At 41.3% G+C, this 20,119-nt stretch overlaps 1 protein-coding gene across 2 annotated transcripts in view; it reads right to left on the minus strand.

Annotated features, from left to right (window-relative positions):
• SUGCT (succinyl-CoA:glutarate-CoA transferase) overlaps nucleotides 1–20,119 on the minus strand; it is a 3,526,579-nt gene that overhangs the window by 1,651,673 nt on the left and 1,854,787 nt on the right. For both annotated transcript variants that reach the window (XM_078688200.1, XM_078688201.1), the window contains exon 12: nucleotides 1,839–1,941. In XM_078688200.1, the coding sequence (XP_078544326.1) occupies nucleotides 1,839–1,941 (103 nt within the window). The remainder of the gene's footprint in view (nucleotides 1–1,838; nucleotides 1,942–20,119) is intronic.

Here is a 20,119-nt window from a genome sequence, read left to right on the forward strand (position 1 = left end):
CTCTTAATAATTCCCAACAGAGGATTATTCGCCACCCCACCTTTGGAAATGAGCACTAATACATCCTATTTGATGAAATACAACCAACTCACATAAGATGCATGACGATCAATTACATGTTTATACTCCATGAAAGAATGATTAGGAGAGAACTTTTGTTTAATTGATTCAAGTATTTACTTAGGGTGTACCTTAATCAAACTCATCAACTGATTCCGTTAGTATGGTGTCACTGTTGATCATATCATACAAGGCCATACACATGTTTATTTACAGTTTAAAACCATATACATGTCTCACTCTCAACCTCTGTATTAAGGCAAAGTGAACACTTATCAGAAACTAAAAACAATCTATTCAGGAATTAACAATGTACTGCACATCAACCTTTAAGCCACAATGCCCCAGGGACATTCTGCTTATTCAACAACTTTCAGAGTATTTGGCCCAGAGTAATTGACCGTTCACATTAAAGTATTGCATACAATGAATAATCTTTACGAGCATTAAACTAGCTGCACTCATTATGGTATGAGATAGGGCTACCCAAGATTATGGTTTATATCAGAATAGTGCTCTTTTGCCCACATGTAAGCTCCATATTGTTTTGTTTCGGCGACACAACAAACACAATACAAAAAATAATAATAATTGTAAAGTCTGAAATAATCTCAACCCCTGGTAATTATGCTGAGCCACTTTCTTGTCTATCATTTCTTTGCCTCTCTATGCCTGCCATTCCAGACAGAGAGCAACCATATGTAAAAAAGCCTTTGTTCTGCACCAATAGGAATGGTCCTGCCTTGACTACCCAGCCAAATCCAATCACTTTTTGCATCTCTCGACAGGCATTATAAAGTGCAGTTCAAATGTGAAATGTGAAATGTTTCATATGAAAGACCCCCATGAAAGGGTATTAAAAGTCAATGTGAGGATATTCATTGTCTTATTCATTTAAGATATCATAAGCAAAATCTCTTGTAATAAAACACAGAATGATGGTTCAAGCAGCAACACATTCACCAATGGCATTTCTTGTAATCTGACAATCACATGTTTGAATCTAGCAAGGCCAAATGATAGGTTTTTAAACTGGATTTCGTTAAAATAGATATTTAGAAGACCTGTTACTTACAGTGATTAAAATACAGGAGTTACTATCATAAAAACATTCTATCTATCAATCTCTAATCGACCAATCTGCTAAGAGTAAACCCCCCTTTCTCCACGAGACCAGAACAGCATGTTAAAACTTAGACCTCATAAACAAAGTCTTTAAAACACACATTAACTACATTTCCTTCTTATTTAAATATCTCCCTACAGAAACCTCAAGCAGTTACTAAACCCACTATCAAGGACATGTCTTCAAACAGCCTTGGACTGTGGTAAGAATAGTGAACTATCGCAGTCCCGAAAAATGTGGGAACTGAGTTTGGCTTGATTTAGGAATTAAACAGAGGCGGACAAATTTGTGAGACAATATCATCGTAAAATGGGAAGCCATATTTTGGAGTCTATATTTTTTTGCAAAATATGTATTTGCAGCCCCACTTCGAACCAATGCCAGAGGGCAACCATGAACGACAAGTAACCAGCTGGATGGTCTAAGCATAACTCACATGTGTACACCTTCCCTTGCCTAGTTTTTTTCAAATGTTGAGTTTTATGTTGCATCTACTACCAAATGGCTCAAAGAACAGCATGTGAAAACCATCACAATCAATACCATGTCTAATAACTTAAAATTGAGTTGCACACCCAATTACATCCCCAACCCTTCTCTTGTTGCACATTTGTATTTAAGACATTGAGGGAAAAGTTCTGCAAAATCTGACCTGAGCTTCAGAGAAGACCTTCCCTATGGTGTTGATTGGCCCATATGGGATGCCGCTACCTTCAAAGATCTGCAGCCACTCAGAGGTCTTTTTTTCAGAGAACCTAGTAGAAACAAACAAAATACATGTGGTTTGACCTCTTCGCTCCAGTTTCCAAGGAATGTGTAGCAAGCCAACAAAGACCTGGGCCGAGGCCCGCAATAAACATGCACGCCTCACATATTTTGAAAATGCAAAGGCAAGGCCTAGGGCAAAGCACTTGGGTAAACTAAAGCACAATTTCATTTGCATATGAGAGCAGGATATAAATAAACTGTATCAACAATTTTAAATATGAGTCAATGCCTTTCCCGCAGCCCTCATCTGCCCTGGTAATCTTCACGTTTTAGGGAGAAAGCCATTGCTGTTTTATGTGATAAACCGTAAAATATTAAAATGTTCTAGATTTGATCACAGTCCGGGACTTTTCCTGCCCTTAACATTTAAAACACATGTCAGAATGAACCACAATTGCTAATCAGATCACGGCCTGACTTTGCTTTGTGTAATGGGGCATCTGGGCAACTACCACAATGTGTTCTGTTTATATTGCTGTGTCCGGCCATGTGTCTTTCGGCAGCGTTTGATGCCTGAAGCATTGCACATCCACAGATTAAGAACATCTATACTGGTCCATTTTAGCTGATAAAGTGATATCTGTGTGCAGAATTGTGTTGCCTTTGTGCCAAGCAACCTACCACAACAGCAAACCAAAGTATTTGACAAAGGAATAAATGGATCCGCCGATTTCTTTTTGTTTTTGAATGTTAGCCCTTCGCAGTCTTTGCATTTGACCCTGAAGAAGATCCTCTTGTCTGCACTGAAACAGAGTTATAAAAATTTTTGCCCAACAGATGCACCACACCGCATACATTTATCAGCTGGTCTTTAACCCCTTCCATGCTGATGACGAGCTCAGCTCGTCATCAGCATTACCTACCCTGTGCGGATGACAAGGAGAACTCGTCACTCAACATGTTGTTTTTGAAATTCCAGCGCACAGCGGGAAAACCGCTATCGTGGAAGTGGTTAAGTGGGTCAGTACCGACAGTTCTAAAAAGCAAGGTCCTTATCGGGCTTTCCGGTTTTTTGCCCTCACCATCATGGTGAAAAACAAATCTTAAGTCTGCAGCAGAGCCACCCTTCACTTAGTTTGATGTAACTTCAAAGAGACTCCTTATAGTACTTTCACAGTCTCATCATTTCAGGACTGAAGCATTTTCAATATTATATACAACGAAGCCATAGTTGTTGCTTATTTATCCTATTTAACTAATACCCATTAGGAAAACCAATAGTTTATTGTAGGTGTACTGCTACTTGTTGTATTACATGTCTAGATGCAATGACAGAAAGCAGCAACACACCAATGGGGCGGGACACTATGCTAAGCACAGATTTTTAGCTTACGTGTTTTTAGAACACCTTAATTATATCGACCACACCCCTTTGAAAGACCTCACAGTTTTTTCAACCCACTTAAAGCCCTGTGTATCAGAATTCAAAGTGACAATTTGTACACAGTTGACTGAGTTGCATAGAATGCTACACCAGCCAAGTACAAAAACTGTATTTTGCGTTAGTCGCCAGGTCCAAAAGATAATACAAAATGTCACACCACCGACTGCTAGCACGTTTCAACAGATGGATTTAAAGTTGCTTGATAACTAATATTGTCTAGAGATTGCATGATAAGGGCACACAGACTACTAAGGCCCACATAACCAGAATTCCCGTATTGGGCAAAAATTCCAGTTTTCAGACGAAAAAGGCATTACAGATTTAGTGGCAACACCAGCGAGGTATCCACTACAAAAAACAGACAAATGGTGGTTTCTGTATTTTAGAGGAATGACACCATCATCCCCCATCCCCCGACCACAAGAACAAGTCAGCTGTTGGAAGCCACCCCCTCCCCCAACAAGCCGGCCATTGGACGCCAACCTCCTCTCCCCATCTTACCTGCACCAGGACGGCAAATTTAGGTGCTGCCCGGGTGGCAGTGTGCCTAGCTACGTCACTGGATACCCTGAGCCTACTGGGTTCTCAAGGGAGCCCCTCTCCCCTTCCCCTCCTCTTCTCGGTCTCTTCCCCCATCAACCCCTCCCAACCCCTTATCCCAGGTTCTGCACTGACACTGTGGCCCCCATGGTCGTCTCGGAGTTTACAATGGTAGGGATTAGATTTGGATCATTTGTCACCACATCAGTTCCCTGGCAATAGGTAACACAATGTGCATCGCATCTTCATTAACTTTTACCTTTAACCTTTCATAATTATTCCACCTTGTATCTTCCACATAGATTCACAATCGTATTTATGATCTAGAACCTACTTGGAGGAGGCCAAATGAAAATCTACTTAGAGGAGGCACGCATGAGAAATTAAAAGAAGCATATATCTCACAATATCAAACCCTCAACAGCAGAACTATGCCTCAGGGTAGAAACACATCACAGGCTCCTAAACTACAGCTACCATTCAGGTGACAAAGAAATTGCAAGTTTACACAGCACACATCAATTTATTTTGTGTCACTAAGCAACCCCAAAACAAAGCATTCTATCAATGATTTGCTTCTGCACTCGTGATAGATTTGAAAATGGGCAACTTGCTAATGGCTACTGTAGAGATTGAGATGAATTTGTCCATGGTAGCTTACATGCATAAGATCCTCAACTCTTTCAAACACAAAGCCCAACACATTTCTTTGATCTTTGATGTTTATTATTCATCTTCTAAGCTGAGCAAATGGTCATGCAGTTACAAGGTGGGGTGGCCTTGATGTCAGGCTACTGAAACATACAGCAAATATGTTTTACCTTCTGCACGGTTTGCTTTTTCTTCTGGCAGCAGGTTTTCATCAAGATTGGTTCTATCATTAAACACCCATTTTATTTGGTACTTCTGATTATCATATACTGCTGCTTGAGATAAAAAACTACACCTTAGATATCAGAAGGGCAGCTGAAGTGAGGAAACAGTTGATACTGCACGTCACGCAATGGCCATACAAGGCAATATACTTTTGGCATAAAGCATTGGATTTTTGTATTTGGATTATGGTACGGAGCCTGGTTATAAGAGGTTAATCAATGGACTAAGGAAAAGACTAATCGATACAGCAGAGCACTAAATAGGAGAAGACGGGATCGTTCGCCGCATTTGAGGTATGATCGAACCACTCATTGTTACTACTCCCTGAAGAAGCCCAAAGTGTGGGCGAAATGCGTTGGCTGAGCTGAATTATATGTGTAATTTAGGAAAGAAACCGAATAAAAAGAATCACAAGCCTTAAAGAACATAGACCTCCCGAATCATCTTTTGCACAATACGCATTGTCTATGTTACTTGTTTAAATTCTTGTGAAAGTTGCCTCACTTTGCATGCATATATATTGAATCATTGAAGGCCAATAATGTTGGTTGGCCTTTGGAGGTGGGTAATTTCTGTGGATCAGTTGTTGAAAGGAATGGTCAAAAAATAAGAAGCACACGTAGTGGTGCGGCAATCAGGGCCCCTTGCTGCCATTGCTTGTTCAGTTCTTGGTAAGAGGTTTTGGATGTTTTTTATGAACTCAGTAGCTACTCGGACTCGTAGCAGCGGCAACATCCCTGATTAGAGTCAAGGATGTTACTGGTACTTAAACTATCATTAAAAATGTATCATTATGTATGGAATAAAGTACTGCCTGCCACACATTATAAGGATAGTGCAACTCACCAAAGAGTTCCATGACCATATAGAGGAATGAGGCCAAAGATTACGTTCCTTTATACTGTTATGGAACTCCAAGATGGCTTGCAAAATCCGTATCATGTACGACAGGGGGTACTTTATTCCTTATAATACATGATCACACCAGCACCTTTCCCTCAAACCACTTGAATCCTTGGTGTGTAGGCGTTTGATATGAAAGATAGTATATTTGTAAAATGAAGAATGAAAATAGAATCTCTAGTGCAAAATGCAACACATAGAAATGTTAGATATTTGTCACAAAAAGATATTAGAATCAGTTTAAAATAATGTGCAGTAGGTAGGAATATGTAGAACCATGCAGAAAGGTTTAAGCTGTTCAATAATTAACTAAGGAATGCATAAGATCGACATGTTGCAATGAATATCTCCTTTCTGCTTGTCACTGTACAGCTAAAAAAACAGAGCTGAAGAAAAAAGAGCCATGTGTCATTTCCGTTCTTTAAACTGCTGCTTTAAGTAACGCTTCGTGACCAGACTTGCCTTTCCCCTTGGTTCCTGGCATCAGACATTGTTACGTCAGAACTCAACTGAAATAAGTTCCTACACTTGAGTGGCTATGTCATTTCTTTATAATGGGGGACTGGGTGTGTCACAAGTCACATATCCTCAAGAAATGAGAAAGAGTTCTTATATAGGGATTGCAGAAACCCAATTATTATTAATCTATAATCTATCATTCATCTTTTCCTTTTCAGTTAGGTGTCTGGGTACTAGGTGTTGAATATATTTTATTCAGAACATTTTTCTTTACTTTTTAAATGACAACTTTCTGAGCTGTTCCAACTGACAATAGTATGTTTCTCTGTATTTATCAGTGATGATACTTTCATAATAAAAATGTTAAAACAATTATTTGATCACAGAGCTTGTCCCATTATATCATAACAGTGAGCAATAATTAGTTGAGTTACATTGTAACTGTTTTTAATGGAATTGTACATCTTTCCATGCTTATATAGCTCTTCACAGGTCATATAAGGGATTAGATGTTCAAGTGTTCAATCCACGCCTCCAGTCAGATTACAGCATAATCATTAGGGCTTGCTTTAGTATTTGAAAAAAGATTGACCTCAGTCACTATTCTCTTGTATGATGACCATATTACATACCAATGAATAAGGTGATTTTATTAGAAATGTAGCAACAGGACAAGAAACAAATTGTGACCAAACAGTAGGAATAGAAAAACGTAAGAAGTAACATTTAAAAAAGGGAAGGTACAGGTTAACCTGCACTTTTAAATGTAAGGGCTTGATAGAGGAAATTGTAAAACATAAAGGAGAGATACGGGAACAAAAAAGTGTTGGCTAATGGAAGGAAAGCACATGGTCTCCCTCTGTAACAAAAATACCTAGAACCCTCAATAAATTATTAAATAAAATTAACTAAATGGAGGAGCGGCCAATGGGGTCTCACTGTGTAAAATAAATATAATTATATGAACATTTTAGACAGGATGCATAAGGTTAGCCATTTAATATGGCCCTACATTGCCAATTAGGTGTTCTATTTGCCTCATAAAGCGCATGGCTGTGATTGAGTTAATGGTCTGGCAGTGGGCAGTGGGAGTAGGGCACCTGTGGATGCTTGGGTGTTGTCCACAGAGGTGGTTAGTTACCCACATTGGGTTGGGTGCAGGGTCTGGCAAAGGCCGAAGGCTACTGTAAAGAAATGGATTTCAGTGTAAAATTGAGTTCACAGATGGGGGAGGGAAGGAGTGGAATAAGTGGGGAAGTCACCAATGATTATCTGGAGGTAGGAAGGAGAGAAGAAGGATCCAATCTAACTCAGGGTGAATGTTAGATGAGAGACAGGACCATCCCTTCCTTGAAGAACATTGTCTTAAAGGCACATGCAAACCAGGAAAAGGGGAAGATGAATGACGGATAGGAGGCAAGACCATCCCTTACATGAAGAACCTCTTCTTACAGGTTAACAAGTATCAGCCTCACCAGTAGAAGGAATGATACCAGTAAGACAGCCCTTCAAGTACTGACTGTATGATTTTAAGTGAGAGAGAGATCAAAGTGGGAAGTGGACAACCTTTAGTGAAGTAACCTCTGAAGGTCTAACAAAACTTTGATTCCCGGTCTATACCTAAACTTGCCAAGACTCAATGATTTCAAATTTACCCCAACTACTAAGAGGAAAAGGGGAGTTATGTGAATGTAACTTTATCGGATAATATATATAAGTTCTCTTGTTAACAGAATAAAGACCTTGTGACTCATGTTTATTACAGCCATATACAGTGGCAAAAAATGAAATGTGATAAAAGCACATATATTACTAATGACAATTAATGTGTAGGTGGTGCCTGGAGTCACGCTGTTAAATATGGCATCCATTTATGGTCAACTCGAACATAGTGTCAATGTTTTGGGTTTATAGGCCTCGAAGTACAAGAGAGGGTTGGGCCCCGGCCTGGGCATGGAGGTCTGACCTTCAACCAGGCCCTGCACCCAAAATTCATGCAGAACAAACCCCAATTTCATACAGCCATTGGCCATGTATGCTGAGGTACACCCTATTTATTTCTTGCATTTTACCTACTTGGTATCCACCAGGACCTGGCAGCATCCAGGTTCCATAAATCTGGCTCTGGTCCAGCAAATCACATGACAAATTAGAAAGTTTAAACGTAATTTTAATGTCAGTAGGTCTCAGCGTTGCATGAGCCTGAATTGCTGTATGCTCATTGCCTTCTTTAAGCCCTGTTTTTTATTTTGCCCAACATGGTGCTCGATGCGCCACATTTGGTAAAAGAGCAGCAACACAAATTACACAGTAGAAAAAAGCTCCCTTTTCCAATGGCACACACTTTTTTAAATGGAATTGAGGATCCAGTGGGAATGTGACAAGTGGGGATTTGCTGCAGCCAGCCAACCTCCCAACCACTTGCAGAGTATTGAGTTTGCAAGTTAAGCTCACTTATCGAAACTCTCTTTTTGAATAAATGTGTCAAAAGGAATCTAAGTTGTTAGCAAATCAAAGTTTTAACTTTGTGTTCACTTGTCAGTTCTGCATGAAACGTTGGATCCCTCTGCTAAGCTTATCATGTCATAGCAATAGAAAACTAAAAGTGCAAATTCCTGCTGAATTTTGTGCAGATTTGTTAAAGGGTGTCAAGTTCATTAGCAAACAAAATATGTTTACCCACTGTTAGACATGGCCCGTTATGTAGGTTTGTCCCCAAACGTTTTGCCTTTGGCCTTCTTTTTGTCTGACCCTCTTTTTGTCGAATATAGGACTCTGGGCACGTTACCACTGCTGATCAGTCCTGAAGTGCATATGTTCTCTGTGTAAATTGTGATGATTATTGGTTATCCATGATTGGCATATTTGATTTACTGGTAAGTCCGTAGTAAATCACACGGTGTGTGCCAGGACCTGTATATTAAATGCTACTAGTGGGCTTGCAGCACTGGTTGTGCCACCCACATGAGTAGCCCTATAAATGTATCTCAGACCTGCCACTGCAATGTCTGTGCACGCAGTTTTTAACTGCCATGTCAATCTGGCACTTGCCAGGCCCAAACCTTCCCATTTCCTACATATAAGGCACCCATAAGAAAGGCCCATGGACCCCCCATGGGTAGGGTACAGTGTGTGTGAAAAGTAGGACATGTGCTGGTGTGTTTTAGATGTCTGGTGTGGAGTCTCATCTGTGGTGCATTTATTGTGTCACTGGTGTGTGTGTCTTGTGCAAACATTTTACACATTGCCTCTGGAATAAGCCTGACTGCTCCGTTCAGCAACAAGTGGGTGAGCAGGGGTTATCTTGGTGTGATCTTGCTAGAGCTAGAAATGGAGAGTTTGGTCTCGCAGATGGGGACCAGGCATCAGATGGGGAGCAGGCTCTCATGCACTTCATCAGTTGTAATTGGATTCCACCCATTCAGTACACCCATTTTTATTTTGCATTTTGGATCATCTGGTTTCGGGCTTTTTAAAGTTTGTAAGTTTCTCTACATGTGTGTCACCAACGGGAATCACATTGCAAACTGACTACAAGTCAGCAAGATGCACTTGTCTAGTTACATGTGAACATGTGTACATGCATGTGTGGAGGCTGCGTGTGTGAGATCACGGTCAAGCTCATCCCAGGGGCTGCGCACAGATACCCTGGCACAGAGGGGACTCTGCAGGATTAGATATTGACCTGGGGTAGGTCTTATAATGTTAGTGTGCACTAATAGGGAAAGTCAGTGTGATTTACTGTTTTGTCTGTAGTGACACTTTATTACATTCATATGGAGAGAATTGCGTTAGAGTGCAGTTTCGCATCTCTTTGGCCCACAGACATCAGTGACTTATAGAAATGGGGGTAACCTGTGCGAGAAAATTAAATCTGCAATTTCCAAAATTATATCTGTATAACTTATGGGTCATCCATAATTGTCATATTTTTCTGGATCAACTATGGGTCAAATCCCAGTCCTTTTGTCATCCTGTTGTGCCAGGTACATTGCATTTTATCTCCAGCAGCAGGAACAAATGTCTCCTCACACAAAGGGAGTAATTAACAGTGCTTCACTCAGCTACTGAGGAGGAAAGAGGTGGGGCTGAATGATCAGCATCAATCAATCTGCTGTCACACTGTGCCATGATTGTGCCTGCCCAAGTCCACTGAACAAAGGAGTGAGCCCAGACCACTCGAGCCAACACAGGAGGTAGTTCTCCTTTGAACGTTTAGTGAGTAAGGCCCTGGAAGGGATGTCAGCGAAGGAAGGAGCTGAGACCCTTAGAAGAGATGCGACTAGTGACTACTGGATGACGCCATTTTGAACTGTCCCAGCATGCTAAGCCGGAGGGTTGGAACAGAGGTGGAGAGATGACATGGCTTCTGGTACCTTCCACGTCCCTTTGAAAACTCTTGCACAAGAGGGAGACTCTCTCTTGCCTGGTGATTTCTCTGTACTTCGCTGCTGGGCCCTGGGCCACCATGAAGAGGTCGAAGGAGGACTCCCCCGATGCCCAGAAAGGACTAAGTACTCTGTCAAGTTGATCCCAGGACCAGTGAATCTCCCCAAGGGCCAGTGAGACTGGCCCTCTTAGACCTACTGAGGACAATTTTGGGGAAAGCCCTGAACTTCTGATCCCAGAGTCAAAGACAAGGAGGAAGGCTGGCGCAGGGACCTAGGAGAACAAGCTCCTTGAGGACTGCATGTGTTGGAGGTGAGGAGGTCTGCTGCAGCTACTCCTGGTGGCTAGATATCGCCACCAGGAGTAAAAAGAGTCCACAATCATCAAAATCAGGCCCAAGTTATGGCATTTTAATGTTTGGAGACCTTACAACTTTTTGGCGATGAAGTGCATGGGCTCCACTGCAGATTCTTAACTTACCTCTGGGGTGGGGGCATGTGTTGGGCCCATTTCTACTTTTTGCCCTAGGCCCCCATCTCCCCAGGGGCCGATAAAAAACTGATCTGGGGTCCTGGGACCCCAACTCTAGACCCTGAAAACCGAAAGACTCTGCCTTCGGCCCACACCACTTCACTCACCTTGGGGGGTGACCCAGGTGGGGCAGGCACCACCCTCATCTAAAGGAGACTGCGGTGAGAGGGCCTCCTGCAAGCAGTCTCCCGAAAAGCAGCAGGAGAGCCAATACTATATTATTCACTGCTCCCGGAGGAGAGCCCCATAATGTCCTTAGGGACTCTTCAATTTAGATATGTTATTCCACTCGTGGTGGCCCCAGGATAGCAGGGGTACCACCAATTACTTGCAGGCAGTATGGGAGGGACTGCAGGAGAGCAGCTGCTCGCCCCTAAAGAGTGTTTTTAAAGTACATATCCTATGTCTACGGGGCAGAAAACCACAACCCCCTCTGAACTTTCCTTAATGTTTTGAACACTCCCAAGGCTGGAGGTTTGCTTTACAACTAGGAGTGTTGCGTCCTCTAGTCACTTTTGTACAGTTGCAGTTATTGTGGTCTGAGTATGTCTAAGAAAGGTACAGGCCTTGAAGCGCCCTGTTGGGGCTACGTATATGATTGCATATAATGTAGTCAAAATGTGATGTCCTGTAAAGGCTGCTTTTATGATTGCAGTTTTCATGGTTTGAATGTTTATAAAACAAATACAAAGACACATGTTTTGGTCATTTTAAATTCTTTATTGAGATAGCAATGTTGACAATGATTAATATTGATTTTTGCAGTTACGCAGAAAATCATATCTTTAGTACGGGCTTTGTTGCTCTTAAACCTTTGACCAAGACAACAGATTTGCCTTAGATATTTGTATGACACCCCTAAAGGGGTCAAAGGTGATTATGTCATGTCATTTATGGTGTTTTCCCTCTACTAATGTATATATTTGTAAATTACAGTGTAGTATTTAGTAGTGCGTGTTTAATAAATGTACTTCTCCTTTTTCTAAAGCAAAAGTACCCACTGGACAATCCTTTATTGAGTGTTATTATTGTCTGCCAGTGAACGGTGCCTACTGTTCCACACCACCTCCCCAGAGTAGGCCTTGTAAATGTAAATGTAAATTGATACTTGTATAGCGCACTGCGCACCCGCAAGGGTCTCAAGGCGCTTGTACGAATACCGCTGTGGAACCCATCCTGGCTTTCCCTGTGAGGTGTCCACTCCTTGGCACCCCCAAGGTGGAGGCCAGGTATCCTTAGCGTTGTGGGGGCCGTTGTGGAGATTTAGCAAGCTATTGCCCAGAGTTGCAGAGTGGGACTCCATGATTGGAATAGGCACCGAGGCGAGAATTATCAGGTCCGTGGAATTTTAAGCCCAAGACCCGCCGAGGCGGGGATTGAACCCTGGTTCCAGGCTAGACCTCTGCATCAGGGTCTGCCGCTCTAACCATTAAGCCACACTTCTCCACTCGCACTGCTCTGCTTTGCTACTCTTAGAAAGCCAAGCGCTACAACGGGTTATGTGGTTCACAGAAAGGAGAAATGTAGGCCTGTTACTTGTGCAGGGCACACAACTAATAACCCAATTTCCTACATTACTTATATAAAGGAGAACATGATGTTAGGAGGATCGGCAGTGAAGAAAATGGAGAACAAATCAGAGACTCTATCTGGGATTATGATAATGGATGAGCAGACACTGTGAACAATTGAAAACAAGAGATGCATCCATGGGAATAATTTCTTTCTTTATTTATTCATTCATTTCATTTATTTGCAAAGTTTTATATAGCACTGGCTAGACCCAGAGGTATCAGAGTGCTTTACATGAGGATCAGCGATTTACATGTTGCTTAAGTACATCAATTACAGGAGCCAAGTATAGACATAGGAGAAAAACATGACATTACACAATAATTAGGGTAATTACCGAGTAGTACAGCCAAGACAGGATGAAGAGGCTGGGAAGGGAAGGAAACACAGTGGGGAGACAAGGAAAACAGTGTCAGATGTCTGGCTGGGTAGGTGATGGCCGTAGTGGTGAAACAGAGCCAAACTCCTCTATAGCTGCATAGGACAGCTCCACTGGGCATCAGCCAAGGTTGCTTGAGTTCCACTGTAAGTACGAACAGTTAAGATATCTACCCAGGGGGCATCGTCATAGTTCTATCAAAGCACCATTCCTGGTGTTACTGGGAAACAGGTAGAATAGCCAAGACAGGGGGGAGAGGCAGGGGAGGGAAGGAAAACATGGGAGAGAAGAGGAAAACAATGTCATATGTCTGGCTGGGTAGGTGACAACTGAGGGGGTGAACCAGAGCCAAACTCCCCTATAGCTGAATAGGACAGCTCCACCCGGCATTGGCCAAGGTTGTTCTGGTTCCGCTGTAAGTATGAACAGTTAAGGTATCATCCCAGGGGGCATAATCACAGTTCCATCAAAGCACCGGTCCCAGTGTTACTGGGAAGCGCCGACCGCCTCGTCCTCCAGCTTGCCCCCAGGTCAAGAGTGGAGAGAGAAGAGATGCGAGGCACAGTTCCAAAGTCTGTAGAATTGTGGGACAACCCATCGTTCTTGCCTTCAGTCCTCTTGTCAGGAGTGAAACTGAAGGGAAGTTGTGAATAGAAACATGATCCTCATCAGTATTTAGTCCTCAATAGGCCCCCATAGTGACATTGCAGATATTGAATCTGGGTGCCATTTTAGAGTCAGGCAAGCCTGGGCCTGACCTTTCCTTCAGTTAGCAGGTCACGCCATGCCCCCGTATAAAGCGATGATTATAGGGATCAGTTGAACCCTGTGACTCTGTAGCTGGTCTTGCCTGTGGCTCTGTGATTCTTTTACTCTGTTATGCTTTGTATCCAGTTTATACATCGAACGATGATGGGTCAGCCTCTTTCTCCTGTGGCATTTCCCTGGCGGATGCCACTTTAAGGTCAGGTGCGGCATATCCCGCATTGAAGTATTAGCAACGTTTTTATGAGGGATTGATTCAGGTATCCCCAGGTCCCTCGAAGGAGGAGGAGTCATGTTGAGGCGATTTTGCTGATACTAGAACATTGGGAACCAATAATAGAGTAGCAACAGCTGCTAGCGGGAAAGAGTATAGCCATTTAGAGGGAATGCAGTGCTAAATGCTGGAGAGCAAACTATAGGAACTTGACAACTAGAGAAGAAGCACCATGTTGACAGTGCTTGGTGTGACAGCAGAGACATTATCAGATGATTTCTGAGATTCGATTATAATTGTAATCATGGATTGGCTGGCTCTTCCTTTTGGGAAGGCAAGTAGTCTGGTGAAAAAGGCATACAGAGCGAAGTAACCAAATAGACGATTAGGGGCACAGACATGGTGGCGCTGCCTACAGTTGAAGAAAAAGATCTTTCCTGGGGCCATGTGACAGAAAAAGGTGAAATTGAGTACACAGAAAAAAGTTGTTTTTCCATTGGCAGGGAAAGTTGCTAGGCATCAAGCATAAACTGGAAAGACAAGGGCTTGCAACTTCTAGGAGCACCTCTAAGAAGCTAAAAGTGAACCACGAAGGGAAACATCTCTACTCACGTGCTGAATCAGCGAAGTAATTTCTCGACAGTTTGAACCAAGGTAGTAGTTTATATACTGTTGGATATTGTTGTGACAATGGATTCTGCCTAGGGTGTGTAGCTGTTTGAAGCTCCTTAGTAGTGTGGGTCCAGTGTTAGCTCCCCTGGAAAGCTGGAGTTGTGTTATGGTTCTTTGAACGTGTTCTTTCTGTTTTCTCTCTTCTCTCCATTTTTCCATTTAACTCTCAAGTAACTTTGTTTATTTTGGTGGTTTTCGGATCACAAGTGATACTTTTACTTGAAATGTTTGGCAGTAATGTGTTGATTCTGGGATCTATAATACACTCCCTGTGGGGTAGTATGCGTTCTCTTTTTGAAGTCACTTAATCAATATTGTCAAACGATACAACTATTGTAACTACCCCTTTAACTGTACCCCCTTGATGTAACTGCACAGATTTGAAAATTGAAAAGTGAGGTAGATTTGAAGCATCTGTAAGATTTCCTGCAAATTAGTCAAACAGAGCTAAAGTTATAGAACAATCAAACTGTCAAGACTTCCCTAAATCATAATCATTTAAAACCTATGTCAAATGACAGTAGCTGAAAAACCGTGTACACATTTCTAGCAAACCACCAAATCAAAGCTTCCTGGATAAAGTTCTATTTTCTTGCCAAGTTTTCATATAACGTAGAGCAACATTTCTTGTAAGAGGTAAATGCATCTTTTTGATGCCGTAACTTTTTTGTCTGCCCAGATCTGCATGGAACTTGTCATGCTGGATCCTAGACAGGTGTGCGAAGGGAGTGCCTAACTCCATGAAGATTTGTTAAGTATCCCAAAGTTATAAGCAACCTAAAAACTGCACATTAAAGGAAGGTGCAGCTGACCATAATTACAGAGCTACCATGACACATTCGTTAATATGAGCAGGATAAATAATGGGCAACAAAGTTATATTGTCCTATATTGCCATCAAGGGGTTCTCCTGACATCAAGGCTGAATGCCAAGCGGTTTGTTAATGTCACCAGAACCCCGAAATGACAACATAGGAAAACAACTTACCTTCGATGTATGTTTGTATTGCATCTTTACGTGCGTGCAATGAACATTAAAACACGGTATATTTGCAAGCAGGGAACGATTAATGTAAACAGTAAGTGAAATACTGCACTATACTATTTGATTGTCTTTAGTAAAATGATAAAACTATTTAATTATGTAGTTATTAAGACAAGGTCCAGATACAACAGGTTTTGCTTTCTAAATGAAGATATTCTGGCAAAATAAACCAGACATTTTTAATGAGAATGCCAATAAAGCAGAGCTGAAAAGAGCTCAGATTATAATTAAAATATGCAGCTTTCATAAATAACATTTTAATAAACAAAACACAGTGGTTATGCTTATTAACTTTTAGAACCTATTTTTGCAGTGTTAAACTAACAAGGGGTCTTGATTGCATGTAGAATGTTCAGGGTTTGAGAACTTACACAAATGGACTGCTAATTGAAAAACAAAATAAGTAATAAACAATGACTTCCCCTTTGACGAAACATACAGTTACAAATGTTTAAATAAGCATCCTTACCACTTTCATAAAGGTTGCTATCACTTTAACTGCATTTTTAAGTGATTTTAAAAAATACATGTTCACATATTATAATCAAAGCTAACCATAACTTCATTTAAATCTTTTGGTTGTGTATACATATTTATTTATTCCCAAAGTCCTATGAGGCTTATGTCAATAAAGATTATTTTAATTTCCAAAGAATGGAGTATAGACTGCTTTGCGTGGAGTTGTATGACACTATAGTGAGAAAAATAGTACTTACATACCCAAATAGCACCACAAAATATCAACAGCCAAAATATTGTAAATGAATACTTACAATAAAGACAAAAATATCAATAACAAAAATGTCACAGAAAAAAATATCTAACATACAATTGTTTCGAATACAAAAATAAAGAAATGCTAAATATTGTCAATAAATTAAACCTAAGGAAACAAAGTAACAATCCCGGAAACCAAAATATCGAACACAGAAAATCAGCATTCAAAATAAAAATAACAATATTATATCCCATCTATGCATACATATAAAAATAAAATAATAACAATAATACTATTTAAAGCAGCACACCATCACAGTCAGATTGCAGCTCTAGAAAAGAGTATTTCAACCCTTCAAAGAACACTAAATACCACAAAGAAAGTACATTTGGCAACAAACAATAGGTAACAAATATAACAAAAATATAAAGCTATTTTAAGAGAACAAAAAATAAAACTATGCTACATAATTTTTTTTTTCAACATATAGGAACATCGACAACAAGAGAGGAGTTGGCCTAACAGCAGGGCGGTCAACCTCGAATCTAGGGAACTGGCTTCGAGTCTCTGCAATGACGCTGAACATCCTGTGATTCTGGGCAAATCACTTAATCCCCCGTGCCTAATAAAAAATGAATGTGTCCTCATGTAATGCAACTGGTGCTATGTAAAGCACTCTGATACCCAATTCGGGTCAAGTTCGCGCTATATAAAACTCTGTCAAAATAAAAAATAAAAACATTTAAAAAAAAGAAGATTACAATTTTAACAGAAAATTAAAATAAAACTACAGACACCAAAAATTCACGAAATACTTAAGAGACTGCCCTGAAAGTAACTATTGTCACTAAGGCAGGACACTAAGGGACTGAGTGCGATGGTGGATGGACTTCTGTCTGACCACCATCATATGGCATTACAATGTGGCCGCCACCACAGTGGCCGCAAGTGCCATGTTTTCCTTTGTGGCGGGTGCTACTGGATGCAGCACCCACTGTAATTGAAAAAATGCAAGTTTTGCATTACCCTGCACTATGTCGCAGGCACCACCCAGAGCCTGCAACATGGTGCAGGGAAATGCAGGAGGGCACCCAAGTGCACAACCAAACTGCCCCTGCTCAAGGGGGGCCCGCAACGGGTCCCCTAAGTCCATCCCCATCAGCCTTCCCATGGCGGGTGACACGCCATGGAAAGGCTGGCGGGAGGCACATCCTAATCCCTACGGCGGTGCCTGCTAGGCACCACCACCATTTTAGGGATGGGAAGGGCTCCGCCGCACCAGTGGGCTCAAGGAGCCCGTCGGATGCATTTGGAGATGGGAAGGCCTCCGCCACACCAGCGGACTCAAGGAGCCTGTAGGTGGCGGGTTCACCACCATCATAATGACCCCCTTACATTTAAAGTAAAATTAATGCTTAACATAATTGAAAAATAAACTAAAACTCCAACATAAAAAATGAAATAAAACAATAAACCAATACAACTAATCTCAACAGACTGCAACAAGCAAAACCTCTGCCAAAAGCAACATCAAACATGCCAATTCAAGCTAAAAATATTAAAACAAACTAAGAATGCAAGAACACTTAGCATGTAAAATAACACTCTTTGATAACAACCAAGGCTCACTATACCTAGATTCAATTGCAAAAACCTGACTTTAAAATCTTCACACTAAACAGCAACTTTTTGATCTCCTTAAAAACTGAGCACATACCTACATAATATTCATATTTTACTAATAATAAAATAACTTTAATATACCAATCTGAATGCATAAAAAATACCAATGTCCAGGTAATAATATAAATAAATAAAAAAACTACATTTTTAAAGTGAAAGGATGACTTAAAAAATACAATAGCAAAAATATGTTGACAAACAAGAGTCCTCAAAAAAAACAAAAATTAACCGGATAAATATCGAGCATCCAATACAACTCCACAAACAAAGGAAATCCATCCATAACCCGATGAAATAAGAAAAAAAAAAGTTTCCAGAAAACATAAAACAATTAATTTGTTTTAAAACAATCAAGTTCTACCATGAAAACACAATCAAATAAACCCAGATTAGGTCCAACCTTTGAAAATAAAAATGTGGAATGTAAAAAATTCTACAGTAGAAAAGCACTAAAAACTATTTTAAATACATAGAAATCATGTATACACTGCATATAAATAATATATTTTACTATGAGGCCTACTGCACTACCCTAAACTAACGAATATAGGCTACGTTAAAAAACAACACACTAAAATAACATTTACTAACAAAGATTGACCTAACTTACTCTTAATACGTCCCTCTACCACTAAGCCCTTACAAAATAAGTGGACAACAGTGATAGCTGAACCAGAGACCAGCAATGGGAAACCCCAGTCGCAAACTGCATGAACAGCCCACAATGATGAAGAAAGATTTTAATATCACAGAAGAACAAGTTACTTACCTTCGGTAATGAAGTAAGAGACATATGTTTGTTAGAGATTCCTTACCTTAGAATTACCCCCTGGCATCAGACTGGATCAAGAGAATTTTTTCTTAGCAGTACCCCTGCACTTCGGTAGGTGGCGTCGGTCGACTATGTCTGTCGTCAGCGTCGTGGTCACCGGGATGATGTTGCAGTCTCTACTTAGACACTGCCCTTGTGCACTGATGGCGGTTCTGACACAACTTTTCACGCCAGAAGCACAGAGCTATGAAAGACACAGACTGTCCAGGCAGTAATTTCTGGTGAACATGTGCAAGGATGCCCACTTGGCTGCCTGGCAGATGTCAAGAAGTGAGACTCCACGAGCCAATGCAGTGGTTGCTGCCATTGCTCTAGTGGAATGAGCACGTAGCCCCACTGGAGGTTCCTTTTTCACTAAAGCATAGCAGATCTTTATGCAAAGACAACCCATCGAGACATGGTATGCTTTTGAACAGCCGAGCCTTTTTTTAGGCACCTACATAGCTAACGAATAGTTGATCATCCACCCGGAAGTCCTTCACCCGGTCAAGGTAGAAAGATAACGCACATTTAGGATTCAGACAGTGGAGTCTCTCCTCCTCCTTGGAAGGGTGCGGTGGTGGGAAAAAGGTGGGCAAAGTGATCGTTTGTCCAATGTGAAATGGTGAAACCACTTTAGGAAGTAACAAAGGCCGCGTCCTAAGCACCACTTTGTCCGGATGCACAGAGAAGAATGGGGGCTTAGGTGATAGAGCTTTAAGCTCACTCACTCTGCGAGCAGAGGTGATGGCAACAAGGAAGGGCGTTTTCAGAGTGAGAAGCCTGAGAGGACAGTTGTGAAGAGGCTCGAATGGAGCACACATAAGATAAGTTAAAACAAGGTTCAAGTCCCACTGGGGCATTATGTAGGTAGAAGGACAAAAGAGATAATAGTAATGCCTTTAAAGAATCTGTTTACAACATGAGACTTGAATGTGGATGGCTGATCTGGTAGCCAAAGGAAAGCAAAAATAGATGCAAGGTAGCCTTTAAGAGTGCACAGGGCAGAGCCCTGCTGGGCTAAAGAAAGTAGATACAGAAGGAGCTCTGAAAGAGGGGCAGAGAGGGGATCCACCGCCACAATCACGGAAGCCACGGACAGAGGAGGAAGCACCACGAGGCTGGGGGTTGACTGGACCCTGAAATACCCTTCTGTCCAGATTTGGCTCATGGGGCACCGAACCCCTCCTTGCCAAGCATACGATCACAGTATACTAGTATTAG

Source organism: Lissotriton helveticus, chromosome 4_1 (assembly GCF_964261635.1).
Source record: "Lissotriton helveticus chromosome 4_1, aLisHel1.1, whole genome shotgun sequence".
In the NCBI taxonomy this organism is placed as follows: domain Eukaryota; kingdom Metazoa; phylum Chordata; class Amphibia; order Caudata; family Salamandridae; genus Lissotriton; species Lissotriton helveticus.